This window comes from Mesitornis unicolor, unplaced genomic scaffold (assembly GCF_000695765.1).
Source record: "Mesitornis unicolor isolate BGI_N332 unplaced genomic scaffold, ASM69576v1 scaffold6953, whole genome shotgun sequence".
In the NCBI taxonomy this organism is placed as follows: domain Eukaryota; kingdom Metazoa; phylum Chordata; class Aves; order Mesitornithiformes; family Mesitornithidae; genus Mesitornis; species Mesitornis unicolor.
The window spans coordinates 57,784-85,000 of NW_010173925.1; the positions used below are offsets into that span (position 1 = coordinate 57,784).

Here is a 27,217-nt window from a genome sequence, read left to right on the forward strand (position 1 = left end):
TTGTTTGGTAAACCGTGTCTTTTTCTATTTTCTTTTTAAGAATTTGTTCTATTTCTTTTATTTTCTGTTACTCCACATACATATTTTCACTTTTACTGCTTTCTCATTTCTGCCCTTTATCTTCTCGTTTATTGACTCTTTCGCAGTATTTATTGAAAAACTTTTAAGAATTCCTTCATTGCTCTACTTGTTTTAAAAAAATCAAGATGTGGCTTATCTGACTTAACTTTTCCTATACACTGTTTTCTCCTTACTGTGCAGAAAAACATACCGTAAATTAGACACTTCTGGATTACTACGCTCTTTATACTTCTGCAGTGCAGAGTGCTAAGTCTGTTGAATTATACTTGAAAACTGTTCCTGTATGGAGGGAATTACTGAGTGCAGTGCTCGCGCGTTAGCTTTTCAGACACTGACTTTTCACTGATTATTTTACGGGTATCAACTTTTTCTGTCAACTAAATTTTTGTTCTTGGTGTTAATTTCCATGGTTCAACAAAATCACACTTTCCTAGGATTAAGAACCGTTCTTACATTTTTAGTGTCTTTTAGCTGGTGTACATTTTGTACACTGAATTTGCATAACTGTGAGTATCGTTGTGGTTCAGAGGAGGAGCTGTTAGTGTGAATCTGTAAAAGAGTTGTTTTATTAACATCTTCACAGGGAAAAAGCAGAGAGAATGGCTGAATATGGAAATGAGCAGCTTCTAATGCTATAACTTGTCAAATAACCATTGATGCAGTATAGCTGAGCAAACTGTTTCAGTGTGTGCATATACAGTAGGTATTCCTCGCCAAATTAATATTTGCATTTGAAATATGTGTGTAGTGCAAATACATGAGAAGTATATAACAATTAATAATATTTTGTGTTTGATGTTTACATATAGTGTGCTCTGCATTTTAATTCTTGATGTTATCTGCTCCTTTAATCATCTTGAATTAGTGTTCCAAATGTATTGATTCAAAGGGATTTATTACTTAGTTATTAAGGTTTGATAGGCATTTTTATCCTTGAAACAGCTTGGGTTTGGTCAGTAGTTAGCTGGCATCTTTTGAGGTTGCCATTTTGTTCTTTAAAATTATAGACCATTTTAAAACTCCAGTGTCACCTTTATGAATGTTTCTGAGTTGTAGTGAGATGAGAAGAACTCAGAGAATAGGATACCACTTCAATAGTGTTTTCCAGCTTAGAAGTGCTCTGTGCAAAACACCGCATTGTTTTAGTATAAAGGTGTACTTCTAATCTGATGTAGTTAAACCAACATGAACTATTGTGTGAATGTTCTTATTTATCTTTAGGGCAGCTTGTTCTACTTTAACATAAACAGAGGAGGAATTTGATGAAGTTAAAGCAAAGAAAGGCTTGTCCTTGGAGAGGTGAAAAGAACAATTTAAACCTGTATTAGTTAATACATGACAAATAAATCATAGTAAACTCCTTGTATTTATAAAACACTTAGTCATATACCTGCATCTGGTAGAGGGCAAAACTTTGCTTTCCCTCAAGTGTGCCATCTTCCCTATGCAAACAAGTAGGAACTCCAGTCTATACTAAAACCAACACTAGTTGTAAAATAATGAAGCAACACCAAGTATTGTAGTGCCAAATGTGGGACATGCAGTGAACCTGGTAAGCGTGCCCTCCTGTCGGTGCTCCTACATCTCGCTATAATGAGCTTTAAGTATTCCCTCTGAAGTGGCACATGTTCAAGCGTATAAATAGGGACTTTGATTTGAGGACCCTTTACAGTGTCTCTCAGTTTTATGTAACAAAAAAACCCACAAAAACCAATCCAACCAAACAAAACCTGACATGTTCTTCAAGGCATTTAGGGTCCCCTCCTGGATTTCTTTCCATGATGACTTCCTTGTTCAGACAAAAGGAGTCCTTTGACTTTGGCTGGTTTCATAGACAAAAAAATAAGTGCCTCCTGGGCTTTTCGAAAGCTCTTTCTCAATTCCTTGTGGATTTTTCCTCTCCTTTCTGAATTATGACTAACTTACCATAATGCAGTTGAAATTAGGAAAAAATGTCAGTTCTGTACTCTCTTCTTTTGACTGCTTGGCAATTTGAATGTAGCGTTACATTAGAAATTACTAGAAAATTCAGTGTTCATATCTATCATAAATAAAAACTTGTTTACACTTTTAGTTTCTGTAAACTAATCCATGTCCTACCACTGTTAAAGTGATGACTTGGTTTTGTTTTGTTTTTTTAGTTCTTTGTTCAATTTAGTGATAAATGTCACTGTTATTGAAGAAATGTGAAAATACTGTATGATGAGATTCATGGTGTTTTGGAGCAGCTCTGTGTTGCAGCGGTTGTTCTGTGATTTTAGGGAATGGAGTGAGAGATGTGGAGCAGTGTTAATGCAAAATAAGAGTAGCTCTATTCCCAAAGTGCACCTTAAGATAGCTTGTTTTTCTGGTTATTTTATTTAAAAATTAACACCTTGTACCTTCATGAATTTAGGTCGTATTCTGTCTTCCTGTCTGTGAAGGTAGGAGGCTGCTTCTGTGAAACTGTCTGTGTCCTGGGGGTCGTGTCCTGCTGCCCTCCTCACAGAGGTGCCCCTAGAGCTTGAGGGTGGGAGAGTGAGGAGGAGAGGATGAGCTGTTCTTGGCAGCCATTTGCCCTTAGACTTCTGGTTTGGATCCTAGCTGGGAGTCCCTGTCAGTTTATAGCTGTATTTAACTCCCTCTCATCCCGCTCCCCTCTTGCTCCCCATGTGGTGCTTTGAAGGCAGCTCCTGGGGTCAGCAGCAGCCTGGCTTCTGCAGGAGCCAAGCTCCTACTCAGAAAGGGAGCCTGAGAAGCAGTGCAGAATCACAGAATCACAGCATGATAGGGGTTGGAAGGGACCTTTGAAGGTTATCCAGTCCAACCCCCGCCAGAGCAGGATCACCAGACCAGGTCACGCAGGAAGGCGTCCAGGCGAGTTTTGAATGTCTGCAGAGAAGGAGACTCCACAACCTCTCTGGGCAGCCTGGTCCAGTGCTCTGGTACCCTCACAGTAAAGAAGTTTTTCCTTCATGTTTAGATTGGACCTCTTGTATACCAGTTTGTGACTATTGCCCTCTGTCCTGTCAGTGGGCACAGCTGAGAAGAGTCTGGTCCCATCCTCCTGACACCCACCCTTTAGATACTTACAAGTGTTAATGAAATCCCCACCTCAGGCTCCTCTTCTCCAGGCTAAACATTCCCAGCTCAGCCTTTCCTCATATGGAAGATGCTCCAGTCCCCTCATAATCTCATTGGCTCTATGCTGGACTCTCTCCAGTGTTTCCTTGTCCTTCTTGGACTGGGGAGTCCAGAATTGGACACAGTATTGCAAATGTGGCCTCACCAGGGCAGAGTAGAGGGGGAGGAGAACCTCCCTTGACCTGCTGGCCACACTCTTCTTAATGTGCTCCAGGATGCCTTTGGCCGCCTTGGCCGTTAGGACACATTGCTCGCTCAGGAGCCAGACAGACCTGTCAATATCTTTTTTTTGCCCTGAGTGTTAATTGTGGTCACAACAGTTAAGTGTTTCTGTAAAATTAACATCTTGGTATTATGTATTCATTTTCCGCTGTGTAGCTTCAATGTCAAGTTTACCCAGCAGACAAGTCCTAACAAGAATGTATTTTCTGACTGCTGCTACTGCAAATCTCAGCCTGGGATCTCAGAAAAATCAGTGTTTGTTCTGGTTAGCAGCTAATAGGAAACAATAAAGATTTTGGGTTTAGGATTTAATTGGCACTGATGTTGATGCCGGAAGAACAACCACACACAGTTTACTCTTGTGAAGCTTTATTGATTCTTTTTTTTAAAAGGAAAGCTCTGATGAAAGTAAAAAGCGGCATTTAATTTGCAAGTATTTCCACACAGTTGTTATTCTGAAATGTGCTTTTCTATGCGCTATTCCCTGCACAGTAAACATGCCTTAGGATCTTCTGTTTCAGAGACATACTGAAAAACAAAAGTGTAATGTTGTCATTTCTACTGTTCTGCTTGTTCATTTGGATGATACTGGGGCTTTCTTGCATGTTAAATTTACGTCTTTCCCAGGGCTAATGTCTGATGTATGTTTAAGAAAAATTAAGAAAATGTGACGTTGGCGTATCCTCAAAATCCAGATTCTAATCTTTTAGTGACCTATTTCCAAGGATCAGATCTGGTGATATGAAGAGAAGCTTCCTGTGTTGCTGACGTTACCTGTGTACCAAGGTCTAGAAACAGGTTCTTTTTTGTCGCTAAGGGAAATAATTTTTTGAACTTTAGTTAGTAACTTGAGGATATTTCTTCAAGTATAGACTGATCCCATGCTTTCAGAGTCTGCAACAAGGTCAAAGACACGCAGCAGAACAAACTGCAGGGGTCTTTGAATGACTTCCTGCTCCCGTGGCTTCCTTGCAAACCATGATGGAGACTTCAGGGTATCGTCACTGACAGCCACCGTAGATGGCCTTATTTGCAGTAGCTGCTATCTCAAGTCTCTGCTTTCAAAACAGTTTTGAAGATTTTGGAAGGAAGTGACCTATTTCCCCTCCAATCCAGTCAATCAGTTTTCTCCATAGTTTTGGTGATAGATTACACACATTTCTTCTGCTCTGGAACTGCAATTTAAAATGCCTGGCTCTGTGAAACCATTACCAGCAGCTCTTAGCTTTCTGCTGGCTTTCTGCCATCCCTGCAACCTTTCTTCTTGCTGCTTTTCAGGAATTCATTTTTGCAAGCCATCTGCAGGCAAGCCTTTTCTGGGTCTTCTAATCCATCAGACTTTATTAATGGCCTCTTCTTTCAAGGGAAGAGGATTTTGCAAATACTATTCCAAATATCTAAAATGAATACAAGATAAGGATACTCATCTTTAAAATAGGGGGTCTGAGTGCCTTTATTTTCACATTCATGTGAAGAGTTGTGATGTTAGTGTGCAGGTTTCTCTACTCAAGGAGGTCAGTTAATCTGTGTTTCCTAACTTGGCAGATTCTTGTCTCTACGTTGCAGCTAATTTCTTGCCCCAAAACTATCTTTGACTGTGAATGTGTCATGACTGCTATTCATGCACATGTCATTTAGAGACACAAAGCTACAGAGTAAATTCACCAAATGTATTGTCTGGAGTCATGGCAGCCATGTGATAGGTTACATGGCTTTCTGTCCCTTTAATGATTGGCAAGTAAGTGACAGCTTACTCGCCCAGACAGGATCGCAAGCTTTTTATAAAATGCTTTTCAGCTGCTTTTGATAGTGTGTGTGCAGAAGCCTCACATGCTCCTCTGTCGAGGTGCCGATCACACATTAACAGAGACATTCAGAGACCTGACTCTTCTCTTAGAAAGCATTCGGTCTTTCAGAAAGGCCCATTTCCCTCAGGTTCATCTGCCTGAGTGCCCAAAGGTGACATACACAGATGGTTTGGAACATTTCTGACAACTGGGAGACCTTGGAGGATATCCTCAAAACCTTCCAGGTTGTGGTTACTCAAACCTGATCTTTTAGTTTTAGAAACAACACAAAAAGTGCTGATGAATCTATTCTAGACCTTACATCTCTTTAGTGGGCCTGTTACATGCGTGCTTGATCTGTTGGATGGGCTTCTAATTAGTTTTCTTCTAAGTGTTCTCACATAGACCATACAAGAGGTGTTTATGATTTCACTGTCCCGTTTGAAACATTTTTAGATCGAGGGCATGCTTTCTCTGCAGATGAATGGCCATCAGCATGTCCCAGTCCTTTCTTCAGGTTTCCAGCTAGTTCTTGATGGACTGTGACAGATTTGTCTTCCCCATCTCAAATCTGTGGATACCATGATAGCTGTGGATAATTTCAGGGCTAGAGGCTGTTTGCTGGTCTCCAGTAATGAATGTTCATCCCAATAGGTAGAAGTACTCCAGGAGTCTTATCAAGATACAGCTGAATGACCTGGGTTTTGGTAGAAGTCTAGGTCCTTGTCTCTCATGGAAACTTATTCCCAAGGGATCATAAAATGGTTTAGATTGGAAGAGACCTTAAAGATCATCCAGTCTCCCTGGAGCCTTCTCTTCTCCAGGCTGAGAAAACAGCCCCAACTCTTTCACTGTCTTCACAGGAGAGATGCTTCAGCCCTCCGATCATCTTCGTGGCCCTTCTCTGGACTCACTCCACCAGCTCCAGGTCCTTCTTATGTTGGGGGCCCCAGAGCTGAACGCTGTAGTCCAGGTGGGGCTTTCTGGGCTGCAAGCCCACGTTGCCAGTTCGTGTTGAACTTCTCATCAACAAACACCCCCAAATTCTTCTCCTTAGGACTGCTCTCAGTCCATCCTCTGTCCAGCTTGTATTTGCAGATATTGGATTATTTGCTGGATATCTTGGATATCTCTTAACTACCCAGTAAGTCTTTGTCATCTCAGCTCATGCCCATTAGCAGAAACAAGAAAAGTTACTGCTGAAAGCACTGAAAAACTGCCCTTTCTCGTCAGACGTTTCCTTTGCCATTATTGCAGTGATATAAAAAACTGTTTTGAAGTATCTGTAGAATAAAGACTCTGTGTAACTCTCTTGTTGTTATAAAAGAACAATAAAAATGACTGCACAGGAGCAATTCACTACTCTTTCCTTTCAACCACTTAAAAGAAGAACCAAGCCGAAAATATTTCTTTGGAAGATACTGAAATACCTCATTAGATCTTTCTTTTTATTGGCTATTGAAGTGATAATTTGTAACAGGAACGAAAGTGAGGATAAATTTTGCTTTGATTTATAGAAATGTGTTAATTTGAGCAGAACAGATCTTTTGTGTTCTTAATATTTGTTATCTATGAGTATTGTTTTGTAATACATAGTTTCTAGTTTTATTTTAGAGAAAAAGTAATTCTGGTGGGGATTGTTAATTCTGTGCAACAGTGGAGATTTTTTGGGGAAGTGAGTAGCTGTGTTTTTAACAACTTGTAATTTAAGTATTTTTTAAATTAAATGGAATACTGTTCACTCCTTATTTTAGTTACAGGGTTGTATGTTGAGGTAAGGCTGAAAAATGTGGAGAAAAATAATACGTACGTTTAAATAATGTAGTTAACCTTTATTCAAATATTTCTGTTTCAGTGAGATGACAAGTTTTCAACATAGAACAGTGAAAATGGTCAGAGTAGCTTCATATCAGCTCTCTTTCTGAAGTGGTCATTAAATTTTCCCTTGTTGTTCTGTAGCGTATGGATGGTAAGCTTTGTAAAGACTGGAATCTATAGAAAAGGTAACTCCTTGTAGTGTTTTGATAAAACACTAATGAAATTGCACTTTGTTTTATATTCAGGAAATATTGACCCTTGTCTTCATGAAACAGCTTTGTGATTTCAGCAGTGTGTTGTTTTCTGGGTTACTCAAGCTAGACAATTCTCTAAGGTGGCCACCATTGAAGACACAGTGAACAAATTCGTGTTGCGTTGCGAGAAACTCAATTGTGCACTCCTTTTAGAAGAACAAAATAATGTCGTTTTCTTTCAAAATTTAGGAATTTTGAAGGGGAAGGTGATTTTGCTGTGTGGACTACTTACACTTTTAGTTTAACCAGTCCAATTCTGGAAGCCAGTGCAGTTCAGGAAAGACGCCTGAGCTATGAGCTGCAGAACTGGGGCCTCAGCACGTCTATTTTTGTAAATATGAAGTTATCCAACTTCCTGAAAGTTCTGCCTTACAAGTTAGGATAAATGGTCTTAGCATTTTTTAGATTTTGGCCATTTGTTGCTGTCTTGCACAGGTCCTGAGAGGTTTCTAGGTTATCTTCCAAGTCACAACATTGTTCCTAACAGCAGTTTCATTTGAATAACCTGGAAATTAGTGGGAAGTGAGAATTAATGGGCACATCCCTCATCTTGAAAAACTTTACAGAAATGTTCAGAACTTTGTTTTTTGATAAGGTTTCCCCCTTATAGAAAAATGCTCTTTTCTGGACAGCTTCTGTGGCTTTTTGTCAGATTTTCTGTCATAATTGCAGTTGAAGCATGTGAAGCAGCTTTTGGCAGGAGTGTGCCAGTGTGCCTTTGATAAAAGGTTAGGTTCAAAAAAAACAGGACTGCTTTTCTTCATAAAAGGGTTGCTGCTCGTGAAGAAAACTTCCTCACTGGAGAGGCTTCCAGATAATTTTTCTCTCTGAATTGTTCCATACACAGTTGTTCTAGAGTTCACTTTTATTGGTTATTCTCATTCCCTGGTAACGCTTTCCCTTCATTTTCCTGTGTCTGCACCTGCACAGAACTCAGACTTCAGGTTTCCCAGTGTTGTTCTCTGCTTACTGTGTTTATTTTAACTGTTGCTGGTATTTTTCTGTTATCTGATAACTTCTAATAGAGAACAGAAGTTGTAAATAACCCTTTATATCCTACACATAGAAATATGGTATTTTGACGACTTGAACCTTGCTGATATGCTTTCCCCATTATCTTTTTGTATCCTACAAATACGTACGACTCATGTAGACCTACCACTGGTTCAAGTGCTGGCTTCTTTGGGGAAAGACTTAAAGAAATAAGTGTCAGAGAGAATGCATACTGGAGTTTTTAGTCAGGTTGCAGGTCTTCTTTTCAACTCTATTCTTTTGAGGTAATAATTTTAAACATATTTAAATATGCTAAAATAGTATTGTTCATGAAACCATACAAAATTATATAGCTTCTTTCAGTAAAGATTAAAAAAAAAATCTATATTCAGATTGCACCATTGCCTGATTCATTTGTTAACAGCATTTCTGTTCTTTACTCACAGTCTTACTGTCTTTAACTTTTAAAAATGCTGATGAAGATAAATTTTCACCTTATCATGGAAGAGGAAGACAGGGGTATAGTTGACAAATAAGTACAGATGTTGACGATAATGATTCTTGTCCCTTATTCAGAAAACTCTTAACATATTTTCACCTGTAGTGCCACTGCTGCTGAAGTGCGATCTGTGTCAATAAAAATAAACGAAAGAGGCAGAAGTCTTCATATTTTTATTTAGTTTTAGTTCCTGCATTAAAAAAACAAGCAAGTCTCATTTCTGATTTCTTTATAATCTTATTGTTTTATTGATATTATTTTTGTTTGTTTATTAGAAAACTTTCGTATTGACTTTGAATGCAAATGAAGATCTTGCTCTTAAAGATGTGACAATAAACTTCTGAAAACTTTAAAACTGTTTGCAATGAAGCTGTGTTTGGGACACAAGTACAGAGAAGCGGTGCTTTAGAACAGTCTGCTTTGAAATTTTTATTCTATATCATATAGAAAGGAATATATAAATTTTTGTACATGTTAAATATGTACTAAACGAAAGATTTTTCTCTGTCTTATTAAGTAAATGAGGTTTTTTGGGGGATGATTCCATAGTTAAAGATGTAAACCAGCAATTTCTTGCTTCTATAGCACAACATAGTTCAGAGCTGAGATTAGAGAAACCCTGTAGAGTGGCTAATACTTGAGGGCATCCCCAAGTAGAAAAGTATGTGAATTTAGGCATGGGAGGAAGGAAGGATCTGCTTTAAATTTAGTGTAGGGTCACTGAGTCTTAATGATAGATTAAACAAGGGAGGTGGAATAATGAATAGGGGTATGCAATGTGTAGCACTAATACCAGAAGTCCATGGTTTTCACTGGTTATTTAATGTCTTTTCCCATATGTTTTTGAATAGAGCAGGTTATGGCAGGGATGAGCTAAGGAATAGCTTTGTTAGTGAATTGTTAAATAGGCTGAATTGTCTTTTTAAAAATGTATATGTATATAGGAGAGCTGCTTGTTAATAGTATAATTGGGCACCTTATATGCATATACCTTAAATGTAGCGATATCAGAAACTATATTTGTAATTGATGTGTGTAAGTTGACATTCTTAAAATCCACAGTGCAGATTGTCTGCATAATTTTCTTTTCCATTGTGAAACTAACAGCCAAGCAGAAATGAATTTCAAATTATTTCTGAATGTTGTTGATGTAAAGAAAAACCCCGAAAGAAGTGGTGATTTGGTAGACATGAAAATGAAATGGAGGAAGTGCCAAGAAATTTTTTTGTTAGCAGAGGTTGACTACCAGCTCAGTAAACCTTCTTTTATAATTTATTTTAACTTGAATTCAAAATAACGTTAATAGAATACCTATTCAAACTCAACCATATAAAATGATGTTTACTTCAGCGTTGAGTTCATACTGAGTTCTCACGTATAAGAGTCTGCCAACTACATGATACCAGCAACTGAGGTGAACCATGCAAGTCTGCAGTTGAGTTATCGATGGGTTTCTGGGTAACCCATATTCTCTTGTGCGTGGCGAAGATACCAGCAAGTCTTTAGAGAAAATGCACTTGTCACGCAATTGTTCCTTTAGGTTACAGAGGTGATTGCAAGCTACCCTGGAAGGTGCAATACAAGTCACTCCAATAGCTTTGTCTTGTTGTGACAGTGCGGTATCGGTGAAATTAATGCACAAGACCTTTCAGATGTGTGACTCATCTTCTTTTTTAGATGCATCTTGTTGGGAATGAAAGGGCTGCAGAGAGAGCCTGCCCATCTCTCTTCACTAAGCAGCAGGCTTGTTGTGAGCTCCAAGTGTAGAAGTGGTGGGAAGAAATCAATAAAACACTGAAGGTAGAGGTATTGGAGGTTTTCTTTACATGGAAGCACTGCACAACTGTGATACTTTACTTCATAAAATTCACAGATTGAACTACTTTTTCATACAACGTCTAAATTTGCAAGTATTATCTAGTTATTGACCATTTACTGAAAACTGAATAGCTTTTATATTGCTTCTAGTAGCAACAAAGTACGCTCTCTTATAAAAGAGTATTTTGTCACTTGTCTAGAGACAAGTGAAAAACACATGACAAAATTTTGTGATGTTTTGTTTCTTAAACCAAAATTTGGAGGCCTATCACTTAAACTACGGATTGTCTTTGAAGTGCATGTGGTTTATGCATTTTCTAAAACTGAAACTTAGTCAGATGTTGTTCTGGAACGTGTTTGGGTAGGAGTGGAGGAAGCTACTGTTAGTCAACGGGCTGTGTTAAGGAACACATGTCTTGGTATTATTATCTGAAATTGGAAAGGGGCAGGAGGATTTAGTCTCTCACTTTAATAAAGTGGAAAAGAATTTGGAAGAGGGATAGAGGTTTTGGGGTTTGTTGTTTTGCCAGTATGAATACAAATGGTGCTCTTTACTGTAATTAAATGCAGCAAGGATTGGGCATCTAACTTCCATTAGCTTCCTTATTAGTTCCGTTATTTTACCTTTCATTGATATGACTGATCACTTTTGAAACCCATGAAAACGCACTAGTAGGGAAGTTATGAAAGACCAATAGATGTATTGGTTATGCTTAGGCTGTGCAAACCAGTTTCTTTTGAAATGAAGACAAGGGTGTTTGTCCTCAAATGAATTTGTCTAAATTTTTCCTTTGTTCAGAACATGACAGCCATGGAAATGTAACAGATCTACACTGCGCTGCAAGGATCACACCATCTATTTCAGTTATGGTGAAAATTCAAACCCAGAAAAATCATGTTTAAGGCCCTTAGGAGGAGGAACCTGACTATATCTAAAATATTCACTATGCTGTTATGCATTAAGACAACTAGTTCCTTAAAAAGGCAACAACACAGCCAATACAGGAAAGTATAACACAGACTTTTGCTGAAGAGTTCACACTGATTCCCGACAATAAAAGTGGAGCAGATTGGAAGACGGGAGCTGCAAAATTACCCCTGTTTGTGCAGCAGTCTCAATGTACGCACTTGTGATATGATCAAGCTTGTGTCACTGGCATGCAGATCTCTTTCTTAGTTCCCAGCCCTTGTTCCTATTTTGCCATTATCCAGTAGTGACAATAGCTTGTGGTAAGTCTGAGAGATGTTGGGATGCACGGAAAGATCATTTAGTATTTCAAATGGTGTTTTCATACTAATTTTAAATAGCCTGGATCAAAATTACTGCTCTTGGTCATGCCCTTAACTTCATGATCAGTAAGTGTCAAGGTATATTTTTCTCCAAATTACTTACTTAATCACTGAAATAATTCATTATGATTCTCTGTTAAGTCTGCTAAGTATCAATCCATATGAATTTATTTTTCCCTTGGCTCCTGATACTCTCTTCCATCAAGTTAGTCCAGATACAAACAGTTACCCTGGTGCAGTCTCCTGTTGCATGTAGTGGACCAGCTGTTTCAACTAGTGGTTTTCATATGGGCTTTTTTAGCTTCAAATTTCATAGAACTTATCATAATAATTATACTTTTCTAATTTGCAGTGTTTTTCTTATCAGTCTTTTATGGCCTCCTCCTAGAGATTTCCTAATTCAGCTTGTATATTCTTTATTATATTTGTCTGACTTCAGCTCTGTTACAGGCTTGTACACTGCTGCAGCAGTGTCCAACATAACCCTCTGGACTTCCTGTACTTTTCCTACCATGCTTTGTGAAGCACTCTGAAGTCTTCTGGAAGGTGGAACTAAAAGTAAAATTTTCTATAGTGAAACTGAGGTCTAACTTTTCCTGCCAGACGCAGGATCTTGCATGCGTATCAGCCTCCAGAGTTTGTCCCAGTCTTTTCAAAGCAGTCTGAAAATGTTAATTTTTAATGGAAATAAAATACCTGATGTTTAATAGTTTGTCAACATTTTAGGACATAAAAGCAGCTAGAACTGGGGCGGTAGCATTAATAATCTGTTTTGGTAATTTTCCTGGTTTTTACAGCAAATAAATATCCTTTGGTGAAGCAACATTAGAAACTGTATTTACCCTTTATGCTGCAATTGAGTGCCTTGTCAAAAGAGTATTTGCCACTTGACAGCGATCTGGTGATCGACGACTTGGGAGCGGTTGCCTGTTGTCTTTCATAATGTGCGTAAAGGTCTGTTAGAAGTTTCCACAGAGCAGTGCTTTTTCATTTAGGTTACTAATAAGTATATTTTCTCAAATGACCATTCCTACAGAATGGAAAAACAAGCTAGGACTTCAAAATGTATCTTTTCTGTCCCAGTGCACTATATGTAGAACAAACAAAGAAAAAACCTTGAAGTGTTATCATCAGTTTTATTTTGTTAGTAGAAGTCTTTAAGGCATTTTCAAATAAATTTGTAAAATTGTTTTGGCAGTAAGTCTTTGTTGTTTGATCTCTTTTAACCCTAATCACATCTTCCTTTCAGTCTCTAATGTCACAGCTGGCTCACACTCTAATTCTTTCATGCCCTATTTGAACCTCATGCTTGTGTGCTGCTAAAATGATGGGTTTTTTTCCGGTGGATTTTTTTTTTTTTAAATACTCATGTCTCTTGACTCAATTTCTTAAGAATGTGTTTTCCCTTCTTCTTCTATAGGAATTTGTTTCTTCTTTTAACCTTCTATTAAAAAAATCAAAGGGTCATGTGGTTTTAAGTTCAGAGGGGATTATCACAATTAGGTCTCCTAGGCACTACAAGCAATGAATGATAATAATTACGTAGGCTGAACCTTTGCACAGTGCAGGCCATATAGCAGCGATCAGTAACTTCTGCATCAGGCTCAGATTGTAACTTGCATTTAGCCATGGTGCTCTTCTAGAATGATAGCTATGTTTAGGTATTTAAAGATGGAAATCAGCAAAGAGGTTTCTTTATTCCACAGAATTAAAATGTGCGTGTATGCTGGCAGAAAACAGACATTGAGAGGTCAAAACATTTTAAAACAGTGAAACAGTTGTATATAGAATTGGAATATAGTGAATAATATAATACAGTGAGTGTAGTTAACATTTGTCGCTTGCTGCAGCCCGGACGAAGACCACATTCAAAGCAGTGGCAAAATGCAGTATCTGGTAGCTTGAAGAGGGCTCAGAGTAATTCTCAAACCTTGTCTGGACAGGAGGCTGAGGTTGGGAAAATATCTTGCTATATCTTTGAGGAGGCATCTTACCTACTTGAAACATCTAGTTTTTTGGATGATGTTGTAGGTATAGGTATATATTGCACGAGGCAATGAGAAGTTCACATGTCAAAAGATTCAATAAAGTACAGTCAAAGCCTTGCTTTTATTTTCTGTTTCAAAATTTGCAGGTTTTAACCACATAAATATACTAGTATTACCCAGTGGACCATTTTATTGTAGGTTTGGTGTTAAGGTATTAACTTGGCACAGACCCATTAAAAAAGGTCTAATGACGTCCAAAAAGGGTTGGTTTAAAGGAAGTTTAAAATATGAGGTCCAACAATTGAAATAGAGGACAACTAAGTATTAATAATTGTGAAATCTGTGAAAGTAATTTATTCACAATGTTATTTCTTATACTGAAAGGAGACTGCCAAATGCTTCTTTACAACCAGTTACAAGAAGTAATGAACTTTAAATGCCGTTACATTTGTTATGATGTTTTAACTCATCTGGTGACTCCTAAACTGGATGAGCTTCTGATAACAACTTCTATTTAAGAAAAATGTCTAAATTATTTGAATGAATGTTACAGATCAAAATGTAGTTGCTCAACGAGGTCATAAAATGAGTTGGTAGTGTCATTGAAGGTGTCTTTTTCTTAATGGTTTCGTAGCCAACTTTAGGGGAAAAAAGAGTTAATTTTTTTCATTTGGGACATTTAAATTTTGCCAGTACTATTTCAAATAAGTAATCAGGGCTATCTGTAGTCCTCAAGAATTTACATCAGTAAAACGGAGTTAACATTTTTGGTTTGGATTTTCTTTGATGACTCACTGTGATGGATATATAAATCTGGAGGAATGAGCTGTAAGTGCTTGGTTGGGGAGTAAAGAATCTGTAGTGCTTTTCTGGAAGTGTGGTGCTGGTGAGTCTGTACTCATATCTTGTGTCTTATTTTGCTAAATGAGATGGTTTTTACTAAAATATTACGGTGAATCATCTCTCCATTAAGTTTATTGTCTGCTTATGGATTCTTTCTCCTGAAAATTTTATTCCCTCCCTCAGTTAAAATACATAATAGCGAATTAATACATTAACTTTGCATTTACTTATTCAGCCACTTAATCTTTCTTGGTAGTTACCTGTTTTGCCTTGCCTCATCACTCAAACTGGAAATAGTATGGATTATTTGTGTTGAAATATTCATTTAAACCCTATATGTAAGAAGTTCTTATTAAAAAAAAAATTCCTGGTCTTTGCTTGGTGTTTAATGTGACTTAATCTTCTTTGTTTGAATTCTTATCAGCAAAATGGGAAAAAAATCACACATTACTTTCCAGACCTAAGATAATTTGAATGGTTACATGACGTATTCAACAAGCTTTCTACTGAAGATACTGGCAAAATATTTATGGAGTACTACAGTACGATACAACCCATTTTTAACAGTAGTCTAAACTGGATTTAATTTGGCTTGAACACTGTCTCATACACTCTAAAGTGAACGTTGAATGCGTTAGTGGCTTTTCTGTACGTAAGATGTGTTTAATTGCAGGAAAGTGGTGCATGAAAACTTAGCAGAAAATTTTCTACTGATTTTTTTATGCTGTAATTTGCTGATTAATTCTGCTTTGTACGTTGCTGACATACAATGGACATTTTGGTTCTCTTACGGTCCTTTAGGAATGTTTGAAATCGCATGTTGTTTTTAATTTGAAGATGAATCGACCCTATTTAGAGGGAAAAGAATAGTACTTTCAGGAGGTATACGCATTTTGGTGCTTTTATTTGCTTCAGTTTTACTTGTCATGGTAGAATAAGCAAGTAATATATTTCAGACATTCAATTAAAACCAATTAAGTTAGAATTTAATACTTTCTTATTCTGCATTAAACAAGAAAAGAGATTTCAAAGCTTTAGCCTACTACAGGGGAAAACTTGATAAATGCAGACCAGCATCTTTTCAGAGGTATTAAAAGCAAAACCAGCAATTTAAAGGAAGGGCTGTGAAATAAAAAAATTAATCAGAGAACATATTGTAGTGAAAGACACATTTGAGTTCTTGTGTATTTCATAAAAATGCTGAATCACAACTGACTTTTGGCTGGCAAGCTTGGACAGGGGAGGAGTTATTTTGCGTCTAGTATAGATTTAAATATTTAGGTTGGAAGTGTGTATTTTCCTTTAGATTACAACAGAGTGAATTGAGTATCTGTGCAAATATAAGTAGTTATTTTAGCATAGTGAGTCTTCCTTGGAGAGTTTCAGTGGTATGATGTTCTCGAGAAGTAGATGCCATTATTTAAGAGCAGCCTGATTCTGACATCTTAATTCTCTTATTGAAAGCATTCCGTAATTCAAACATCAGTCGGCTGCTAGGAGAGGCCAGGTATCACTTGATGTCTCTAGAATTGCATTATTGTTTCTAAAGTAAAGCCTACACTAAAATTAAAATTTGCTGATTTAAATAACCTTCATTCTTGAGGTTTTCATATAGATTATTATATTCTGTACTGGAGATACAAAAGGGAGCAGACTTGTACCATTCCCCCCAAGTCAATCTTGCGTAGAGTGAGCTGAAAGTTGTGGTTTGGGTGCTGATGTGAGTTGTGGTTCATGCAGTACGTTACTTGATGTATATGAATATATCCTGCTTGGGGGTTGCTGGCTAAAAATTACTACACATGACACCCTTTAGAGTTAAGCAATTCAGTTTTTCATTGACTGCAAAATACTTTGAGATGGGAAAATTTTAAATTACGGATCACTTATTTTTGTTTTTCATTCACTCTCCTGGCTTGGGTTGTGGCGGAGATGCTGATTCAGAAATTCTTTCTCTCTAGTTTTACATCTCTGTGTTTTTAATAGTTCTTGGTAGTCCATAATGAACTAAAATTAGCCTTTTATCTGACCCATCTTTTTGTTTGTAACTATTGATAATATCGTTATCCTTTCAGATTCACCACTTCTTCAACTTTGACACTTCTCTATGCTTAGAAACTTCGTAGATTCTGTCCCTGCTTCACATGTGTTACTGCCAGGTTGCTGGTGCTCTTTGCTGTCTGTCAGTGGAATTTTGTCTGGTGAAAATGTTACTTTCCTCTATAATCTTGAACACTTTATCACTTTTTAATCGCTTCAGCTGGTTTTACCTCCTTTCTTTCCACCTTCCTTTACCAAAATGCTTTTGCTCACAATGCATTTCTTTCTGTCATTGCCCCATCCGTGTCATTGCTGTCCTCTGAAAATTTTGCATGATTGTCTTGGCTTTTTCTCTGCGACAATGTCAAAGTCAAGATTCTGGCTTTACCATCGGTGCCCCATGCAACCTTGCTCTGTCTGTGCCTGATCTCATTTCCCTGCGTCCCCCAACTCACATTCCACATTCCTCACAGTCCTCTGACTTTATTGCTCCCTTTGTCTGCCTTTCATGCACTCATTTTTGCACTGTCTTTCATGCTGCCTATGTGCCTGGAACAGTCTTTAGCATCTCAGCCAATTTACAGCTTTGCATAAATTATATTTAATAATAAGACTAACAAAAGTTCATTATCTACATTATTTCAATTAACTTTGTACCTGCATAAGTGGAAAACAGCCCGAGGGAAACTACTGTTAAACTTTGTTGTGATTTGTTGTGATTCAAAGATACAGATTCAGGCATAAATTTAAACTTTTTAACAATCTGGTAGGTGTTAGGTTTCTTTTTTTGAACAGTAGATTTCAGATTTTTCTAATTTGAAGATAAGAAAATAGCTACTTATTCCTGGCAAGTGAAACTACCAGTGGGTCGACATCATCATCTTACCTGGTACAGACCTCTTGCCCTGTGATACATTTTACTTCGTTTTATCCTACTGGTACTTTATCTTACTACTATGGATGCAGAAGGGCTTTGAGTGTTGGATTAACTTAATATCTACAAAGTGTATCTTTTGTGTTTAACCTTCCTATTAAAGCAGCATGCTCATCTGCTTAAAAAAAAACAGTGAAAAATAAGAAAGTAAGACTCCACAGATATCTGGGAAGTTTTCTCAGTGTCTTGGTGGCTTATGAATTTTCTTAAAATACTAAAAGTTGTTTAATATTTTAACTCCCTTCTAACACCTCTGAAAATGAGCTGAAGGTAAAACTTCACGTGTTTCTCCAGCATCACTGCATAGCTGCAAGACAAGGCATTCTGCAGGAATTATACATCATTTTCCAAGTAAAATTGCACCTGAAATATATGGGGTATTTTGTTGTTGTTGTTTAAATGGTTGTACTGATACTGTTCACAGCTGAGTTGTGGAACCAAATAGATGTGCCTTTAATCTGTTTTTAAATGATCTGGTATATTCTGGAGATTATAATCTGAAGGGCAGCTGCCATAGTGATGCGCCAGTCACCGTGGCGGCTGAACATGATGAAAAGAAATTCTGGGCTGCACCAAGACAAAGCCACCAATTAGGATTTCAAACTGATCAAAGGGGGGAGACTCAAAAGTTTGCCAATAAATGTAGCTCAGGGGATGGCACTAGAAGTTAGAGTTTGCTTTTCACAAATGTATAAAGATTTTCGTTCTATCAATATAATGTCGATTTTTATAAATAATAAGCCTTAACACAGACTTCATCCATTTGCTGTGCTAACTTTTTTCAGTTGCGTGAAGAGTATGGCTGTAGGGTTTTATTTCACTGACCTAGTGAAGAAGCAGTTTATGGTTCTGTTTTATATGAATATTTAGAACTTTTTTCTCCTTAGAGAATTTTTAACTTTAAAGTGAAATTAAGGAAGTTAATGAACAAAAGGGGTCTTCTGTAGTCTATTGGTAGATATCCCCAGTCTCTAAACCATTTTGCCGTCTGCTTTCGTAATTCTATTCTAATTCTCAAACAAAGCTAAAATTAAATCGTCATTTAAAAACAAGCTTATTTTGTCTTAAATAACTGCTTGTCACTTGTTGTTTGAAAGAGGACTGCTTTGGCGTGAATTCCAAATCCCGTTATGATCTTAACTCCAGCAGTTTGTTTAATCAAACATTACTCTAATAAGCCTTACATGGTCCCCTACCCGCGCAGGCCCGTCTAGAACAACTGGTTTATTCTGCGACGAGTTGCTCAACAGATGTCATTCTGGTAGAATAATGCAGCAGAATACTTGTGCGTTGGCTAAAATTACCTCAACTTTGATCACTTTTGTCCAGCACATCAGTGTGGCATTGTGCTTTATACCAACATAACACTTTACCCCGAGCATGCCTTTCAAGCTTAGAATAGCAGAGGAATGTTATTGAATTCAGTGCAGTTACAGATGAGTTAATGAAAGAAGGGAAATACTGTTTTTTTCATAATGCCTTTCTGTTGTGCTTTGGAATTAAAAGGGAATTTGAGGAATGTGACTTCTGAGTTATTTATTTTTTACTTCTGAGGGCTTTTTGAAAACAATATTATGTAGTTGTATTGATCCCACGTTTCTGTAAATAACTTTCACTTGTTATTTTAAAGTAGCTCATTTTAGAGTTTTATGTTGTCAAAATAATATCACTAAGACTTTTTGGATGCGTAATTGGAGAACAGTTATTCCACAGGGACAGTTTATTGCCATCTTTAATGCAAGAAAACTCAGATAGCACGAACCGTGTTCTTGTGATCACAGATCAGCATTGTTACATTTTGATGGGCTGTGGTGGGGTCAGTAGGGAGTAATGGCATCCCTTTACCTTGATACTACTACGAAACGAATACTGCACAGCGGGCTGCCTCCTTGTTAAGCAGCAGTGAAGAAAGGCTGTTTGTTTTGAACAGTGGGAGTGAGATCATATACCAAGTTCTATAGAGTTCGGTCTTCCATAATTCCGTTTTTCACAGCTCCGTGTGTGTGTATATGTACATGCATATATATGCGTATTTGAAATGTATTTAAATACAATTTTTTAATCATTAAGATATATTTGTATATTTTAAAGCATGACAACATGCTTAAATATGAGGAAACACTAAGATGAAGTACACTTTGATTACTAATAAATACTTCAGTATTCTGTCTCTAAACAAAAATAATGTTCTTGGTTTAGTTTTTTAAATTAAAATATAATTTTTAAATTAAAATATAGTTGTAAAATCTCTTAATTAAACGTCATTACCAGATTAGTCCCCCTGGAAAACTTGTGAACAAACCCAATATTAACATAAAGGTTATTGGGCATACGTGTAACTTACCTGTTGAACAAAAAAAGGAGAGATATCTTAAGGATTTTAAAACATACAATGAATCTGAAGCTGAGCTGAAAACCCAACCAAAATGAAATGTCTGGATAAGGCACTCACATGATCTGACTCTCAGCCTTTACTGAGACGTAGAATCAGAATTGGAAGTGATGTGTCTTGCAGTTGGGTAATAGATGGAAGCTGTTGTTTTCCACTCATCTGTGCAGAATATTTATATTTATAAAGCACTAAACTGGTAATACTGAAATTATTATCTGCGTAGCCTAGTTAACAGTAGCAATTATTTTTCCCATGCCAACGTATTAAATCTATCCAGAAAAGTGAAGCAGTTCTTTGCTTTTTTTACTAAGGGAGCACTTTATTTGTATAAAATAATGCTGCTGCTACTACTACTGAAAGTAGTGAAAATAAGCAACAATAATTGTATGGAGAACCTGAGAACTGGAAATACGGTAGTAGCACTGTACTTTATGTTTGCTCTCTCTATGCCTTGAATTTTCTCAGTAATATTAATTTGTTGGCAAGTTCACACAGCAGTGCCATGAAGAGTCTTTAGGAGAACGTTACCCAAATCAGCGTTTGTGAGAAAGCGTACATGTAGTAATCCCTGCCCCCTCCCTCACCTCCTTCGGGTGTTTATGATGATTAGAGCAGTTCTTTTAGCACTTAGTTTCTGCACATGTATCCTTCATCCCTGTATTAATGTGCTTGAACTATGTGTAAAATTTGAAAGAAAGAGTCCATGCAGCATTTCTTGCTGAAGATGATCCTGAGAAAAAGAGTTTTGGTGCTTTTTCACTATGCAGACACATTTTTTAGATCGATATCTACTGCCAGATGTTATATATGCATTCTGTACTAAAAATAAATGCCAAATTTTGAGGGAACATATGCACATTCCATATGTTTATATTACCATGTTACCTTACCACATATTCAGAACTCAGCTGAGCTTCGGAGATGAAGCTATGGCAAGTACTCATTAATAGTTAGGGTCAAATTATGTAAAATGTCTGTATTGTAGATCATGCTTTTTTTATTGTATTATCTCCTGAAGAATGGTAGTTTAGAATCACTTTTCATTCTGTTCTTAAATACAAAACCTTTACATAGATGGATTATGTTAGCATTGCTCATTTTGACAAATGTCAGCTTTCTTCCATATTTTTCTAATCACTTTTCTGTTCAGATGAAGTTGTTAACTTAGGGTAAGAATGCTAGGTTGTGAGCAAGTTGTTAGTTCAGAGACATTTTTTCATCTAACAGCTATATTTTTTTTTTCAGTTCATGGAACTTTTAGTGCTACTCATAGCAGAAGTTAGAACACAATTAATTCTTGTTTCTTTCCAGTTGACAAGTGAACAAATGAAAAGCTAAAGAAGGCATCAGAGGACAGTTCTTGGAGTAGTCTTGGCATTTGCTTTAAGTCAAATCTTATCCATCTGCCTTAATATCTTTTGATTTAATGCATCACACACTTGGTTCTTGTGTCTGTTAGCGTGAGTCTGTTCAGCCCTCTTAGAGCTGGAAATGGGACGCAGCACTTCTGACTTCCTCAGATTTTCTGTGTAGCGAATGGTCATGTGAAATGTTAGTAGAATGTATCAAACCCTACATTTATCTGTTTGTGAATATTTTTTCTGTATGTAATACCGATTTTTGAGATAAAATAGACCTGTGAAGATATGGGAGGGCCTTGTATTCCCATGTGGCAGTTTTATGGAAGACAACCCAAAAGCCCCCATTGCTCACTGTAAGCATTTTATTGTTCACGGGTCTGGTCCAGCTGGGCAATATTTACAGGTGCTGGATGCTTGTGCAGTCGTTACTTCCAGGTATAGGATGTTGTTCAGAATTTAAGATATCACTCTCTGTCCCAGCTACAAAAGTAGATCACATTGTGGTTTGAATAACTGCTTGTCACAAAACCTGTGATGAATCATACCAGCTTTTTAATCGGTGTTAATGGTTTTGTGGAAAAAGTTTTGTAACTCTTGCATTTTGCAGTGTTCTTCCTGTATTTAAACTTGCAACTTTTTCTTCTTTGCCCCTCCCTTCCTCCTGACAACCAACATGTGAGATGAGTAATGGCATTTTAATAGTGTGGGAAAAGTGTTGATGTAAAAACCAGTTTGTTTGCATTTTGTTAATAGATGTTTGAAATGTGTTGTCTTCACTGAAAATGTACTTATTAGTTTTTATTTTCATGTCTAATATACTCTCAGATTTTCAGATCTCATTTAAGAAACTTATGCAAAACTAGTTGCATTTTTTAATTACAATAAATGTAGCATGAACCTATAATTTTCAGATGAAATGGAATATATTAACCAGCAAAACCTGTAACTGAATTTTTGTTATTACCTTCTGCATCCCCTCGGTTTATTTATTACTTTTTAATACTTTTTACTGTGAAAATTTGTGTAATGAATGGTTTTATGTATTTATGGTACTTCAGTTACAATGAATCATTATGAATGACACATTATAGATTTATTTTTTTTCCTTTAACATAGTTTGTTCGCTTGCTTTCAGCAACACTGAATTTCAGCAGTGCTGTGTGTAAATCTGTGGACCAGATCTGGATCTTTGAGTGCTGGAGGAACTTGTTTTACAATAGTTGAAAAAAAAAGTAAAATAAAAAGCTGGGGATTATGATGAAACGAATGCAATTTGCCTGTATGCTTTTGTTAGTACAAATTCTGATTTTTTTTATTTTTTATTTTTCTACCAGGTAAAGCGGAATGTGTATGACCTAACCAGTATCCCTGTCCGTCACCAGTTATGGGAAGGCTGGCCTCCTTCTGCCACAGACGACTCAGTAAGTCACTTTGGGTCTCATTTAATTTGTTCCTAGAAATAGCTGAATTTACTTGTTTTTTTTTTTATCAGAATCATCCAGTAGCTTTTGTTGTCTGGTATGCAGTAACCTGTCATAACATAATAATTCCTACCACATAATCATAACACATAATTCAGAGCTTTATCTTGACAGATAAAATTGCTAAAGGACTGGCTTACTGAAGCACATTTCCATGGAAATTATTTGTGTGTATCAAATTCAATGCATGTTTTAGACTGGGAGGAGCAAAGTTGTGCAACGTTTTGGAAGCTGAGGAGGTCGGTCTATTGCAGTGACTGAACTTCAGGAAAAAGTTCTGTATTTTACGTGCATTCCGAGTGTATATCTAGATATTTTCCTCAGTTGTGTCCATCAGATCACTGGTATTCTTAAATCTGTGTCTGGCTTTTTAGAGTTATCTACCTTGGCTCATGCTGGGCCAGTAAGAATGTGTGGACGTTTGCAAGATTACACATTGAAATAATAAATAATCTGCGTAACAGTTAAATGTTTATTCAATTTTCAGACATATTTTGCAGGTTTTAGAATCACCTTTATTTAGAAATGGAAGGAAATCTTAGCTGAGATCAATGTGTGTACCCTTTGTAACAGAATCAGCTGACTTTGGATTTCCTACAGACCCGTGAAATTGTGGGACTTGCTTCCTTGTATGGTTGTATGTTACAGCACGTCTGTCAGTTTTGCTCAGAAAGTTTTCTTCTGGTAGTATGTTCCCAATGTATGTTCTTCTGGCAGTATATTCCTCCAACTAGTGAGATCTGCCTTTTGTTTTGTTTGGGTTTTTTTTGTTGTTGTTGTTTTTTTTTTTTTAAAAAGGGCACCCAAAAGTGAAATAATCATGTAGTTATGCTGTATATAGATTTTTGTGACCTGAGAAAAATGTAGAAAAAATAATTTCTCTTTTTATACAATCATTTATTTAAACTAGGGGTTGAACCTGAATATTCTACAAAGTGAAAATGGAATCAGGATTTGCTTTCTCTGTGTATTAACATTATCTTTAATACATTACTTTCCTGTCTGTTTCTACTCTGCTTCTTGTAAAACAGAGAATTGAGTTGCTGTTTGTATGATAAAACTGTTGCTTTTTTGCTCTGGGTAAAGGATTTATGCCAATCAAAAACAAAAAAAAAAAGCAAAGACTGCCAAGACTGTCTGAATTCCTAATATACTTGTAAAATACGTCTGTGGTCGTGTTTGCAGAAACAGTAGTTAAGTGTGAGAGAGGTGGGTAAATCTATGTCCATGTATTCAGGAGCATAACTGAGACGATAGAGGTAAGATCTGAAATAACAGCATGGTGACATGTGGTAATTACAGTCTTTGAAATGGGGATCCATTTTAACATTTTATTAGTTTACATTAGCCCAAAAAAGAATTGGAAACTCAACACTTCTAATCCGTTTTCCCACAGCTGTTAGGTTTTCCTGTATTTCCCCCCTCTGCCTTTCTTTTGAATAGGATACCTCACGTATGTAAAACGCATAAGTCTGTTTAAAGTCTGTTTTTACAAGTGACATTGTTGCAGGTGAATTTTTCCCCTTTTCATCTTTAATGAAATCGATGAATGTTGAGTCATCTGCTCCAAAGCAGGAGAGTCCTCAAAGCTCCAGTCTGGTGCAGCTGAGACTTGTCAGCTGTGTAAACAGATTTGAATGTGTTACCAGCAAAATTATAATTAATTTCTGTCTAAAATTGGAGGCCATGCCTTACTATTTATAAAGATTTAATGTTAGCAACGACTATCTATGATTCTGTGATCTGGGCATTTTTTCCTTTGCGATAGAGAAATATTCAGTAATAATTACTTGAGTAATTAGTCATGATGTCTTTAGTTGGGTGGCAAATTTTAAAAATCACTTTTTTTCCTTCGTTAGTTTTTAATTTGCTGTATTGTGTAGTACTCTGTTGCAATTAAAGAGTTAAACAAAGACTTGATTAAAATACTTTTTCATTTACATGTTATGCAGCATAAGAAATACTTTGTAATACCGCAGGAGGTTTTTTCAGTGCAGTTCTCGTTAACCTTTGCCTTAGCAAACAGGGCAACTAAATAGACTCCGCATAATTGGATTCCTGTATCATCTTGAGTCTCTTATGAACCTGACAGACTACAGTCTTCCTTGACATTATCAGGAAATTTAGTGGAGTCAGTAGTCATTTAAAACATTGGCGCTTCATCTCCCTTCAGAGTTATGTTAAGTTCCCTGCTTGTACTGTCTAATGAAATATGAGATACTGTATGAATTGTCAATAACTCTTTCATCAATAAAGATCCTTTTGCACACTTTCACCAGGGAAATAGGTATCAAAACCCCCACATGCAGGAGCATGTTTTCGTGCTGTGACAGTTTGACTGCGGGAAGCAAGGCATACGTAGTCTGGAAATCTCACTTTTACCTTTAGTTGTGCCTGAATAATTTTAGTGCCACTAATTCTATCTGATCTGCTGATAAGGTTCAAACAAAGTAAATGTATGAGTTTTAAATGTGGTTTGGTTTGTTTTTTAACAAGTTTACCTAAGTAAAACTGTAATTATATTAAAGGCTTAATTTATCTATTTTGGGGCATATATCGTCAACTGATACAATAAAGTCTTGAAAATTATCCTAGAAAATGAAAAAATAATTATAATTTTATTTAAATAGATTCACAGTTTGTTCTCAATTTTTATTTTGGATTTTGTAACAACCTTGACATTACTGAGCTCGTAAAAATTGAGCCAAACCAGAATAATTTACTGAAACTTCTGAAATGTGCTCCACTTTTCTTTGCTATATTGGCTGATCTAAACTTCCACTGGTAATTACTGCTGTTGCCAAGTGGAATGAACAACCGGCAAGTATCTGTGCATAAAAAAAGTCTGACATCAGTGGTAGGTGGTGTCTCAGTTACAGTTTTTACATGGAGGCATTGTGATTATATTTATATAAGTGCAGATTACTTTTTGGATATTAGTTTTACACTTGTATGTTTGAGGTACAACTTTTTTTCCCTGTGAGGTCACTTGGTTTTGATTTATTTTGGTAGGATGAGTTTTTGATGCTGATGCTTCTGTTGATTTTTGGTAGCATAGAGAAGGAGAGAGGTTGCTTTTGTGCTGCTTTTGTTCTCAGTATTTAAGATAAAGCTTTTTTAAAATTGATTTGTTGTTTTAAGTCATTTCAGCATAGCCATGAGAAATGCCTGCTTCTTCATAAGTGACGACAGCAAGCTTGTCAAAATGGAATATATATATTTTTGCATTAAAAAGATGTAAAAGTTTTAGGAGGAGGTTTGAGGAGGGAAAAAGGGAGACAAAGACAGAGGATGAAGCACTGGGTGTTGTAGCTGTGCCCTTGCATGCAGATCCCGTACAGAGGAGCTCAACATCCTTCCTTCCACCTACTGCTGGTAATGTGTTGTTTTCCTAAATGGTATGGTTGGTCAAGACCTCGTATCCTCATTTCAAGATGAGTAACTATGCTTCTGTACTGTATAGATAAGCCAGTGCATATTCACTTAGACAGCTGCACGACTGGATGTGACGTGTGTGTAGCCACTGACGTCATCCCCGGTGAGCATGACCACCTTCAGTTCTGCGACAGCTGTAGCAGACGTGGTTGTTGTATCTTAGCTGGATTTGAGAAGGACTTCTAGGTTGCAATCAAAATTCTCTAGCGCTTATGTATGATGTAATTAGCACTGCTGTTATCTTTAGCTATTTCATTGCTAAGTACTAAGTGCAGTCTATCTGCACAGCTAGAAATTAAGAATGCTGATAAAATAGTGTTCTGGTACAAAGTCAAACCATTTATGATACTTTTTGGCTGATCTCCAGATTTTTGCAGAGGTTGAGTATTAAGCATCTGAGTATTTGGAATTATGTATTTCTCTCTCTTTCCGGGTCTTACGAAGGCTTTCTGAAGAGAAAGCTGATTACTGCATGCTGTCATTGTAATATGAAAACAAGTTGTGAGGTTTTCGTATGCTGGCTGTTCAGTTGTAGTGGATGCCATGTCTGCATTTGCTGGGTTGCTTGGAATTTTCCCCATGGGACTGATATGCCTCAGGAGTGAGTAGTCCTGACAGAGAAAGTGTCTATTAATCGAAAGCCTAAAATTGACTACATTTAGATTAAAAGACATACATCATTAGAAAATACTCAACTATTTTTTTTTTCTGTATGAGAATATCATAGTTATAATGTGGATTGTCTGTAATGTTCATTACTTTGTGTGTTACTTTCCTTCTGCGGTTCTCATCAGTCGCTTGCAGTAGAATAGTAGAGTGGATCTGGCAGGATCCTTTCAGTTTAGGTACTTGGGAGAA

At 36.8% G+C, this 27,217-nt stretch overlaps 1 protein-coding gene across 1 annotated transcript in view; it reads left to right on the forward strand.

The window, feature by feature from the left end:
- The window catches only part of FAF1 (Fas (TNFRSF6) associated factor 1), a gene marked incomplete at its 5' end in the record, with an annotated part of 148,045 nt that overhangs the window by 42,849 nt on the left and 77,979 nt on the right, over positions 1–27,217 (forward strand). The window contains one exon of the mRNA XM_010180871.1: positions 22,778–22,864. Within this exon, the coding sequence (XP_010179173.1) occupies positions 22,778–22,864 (87 nt within the window). The remainder of the gene's footprint in view (positions 1–22,777; positions 22,865–27,217) is intronic.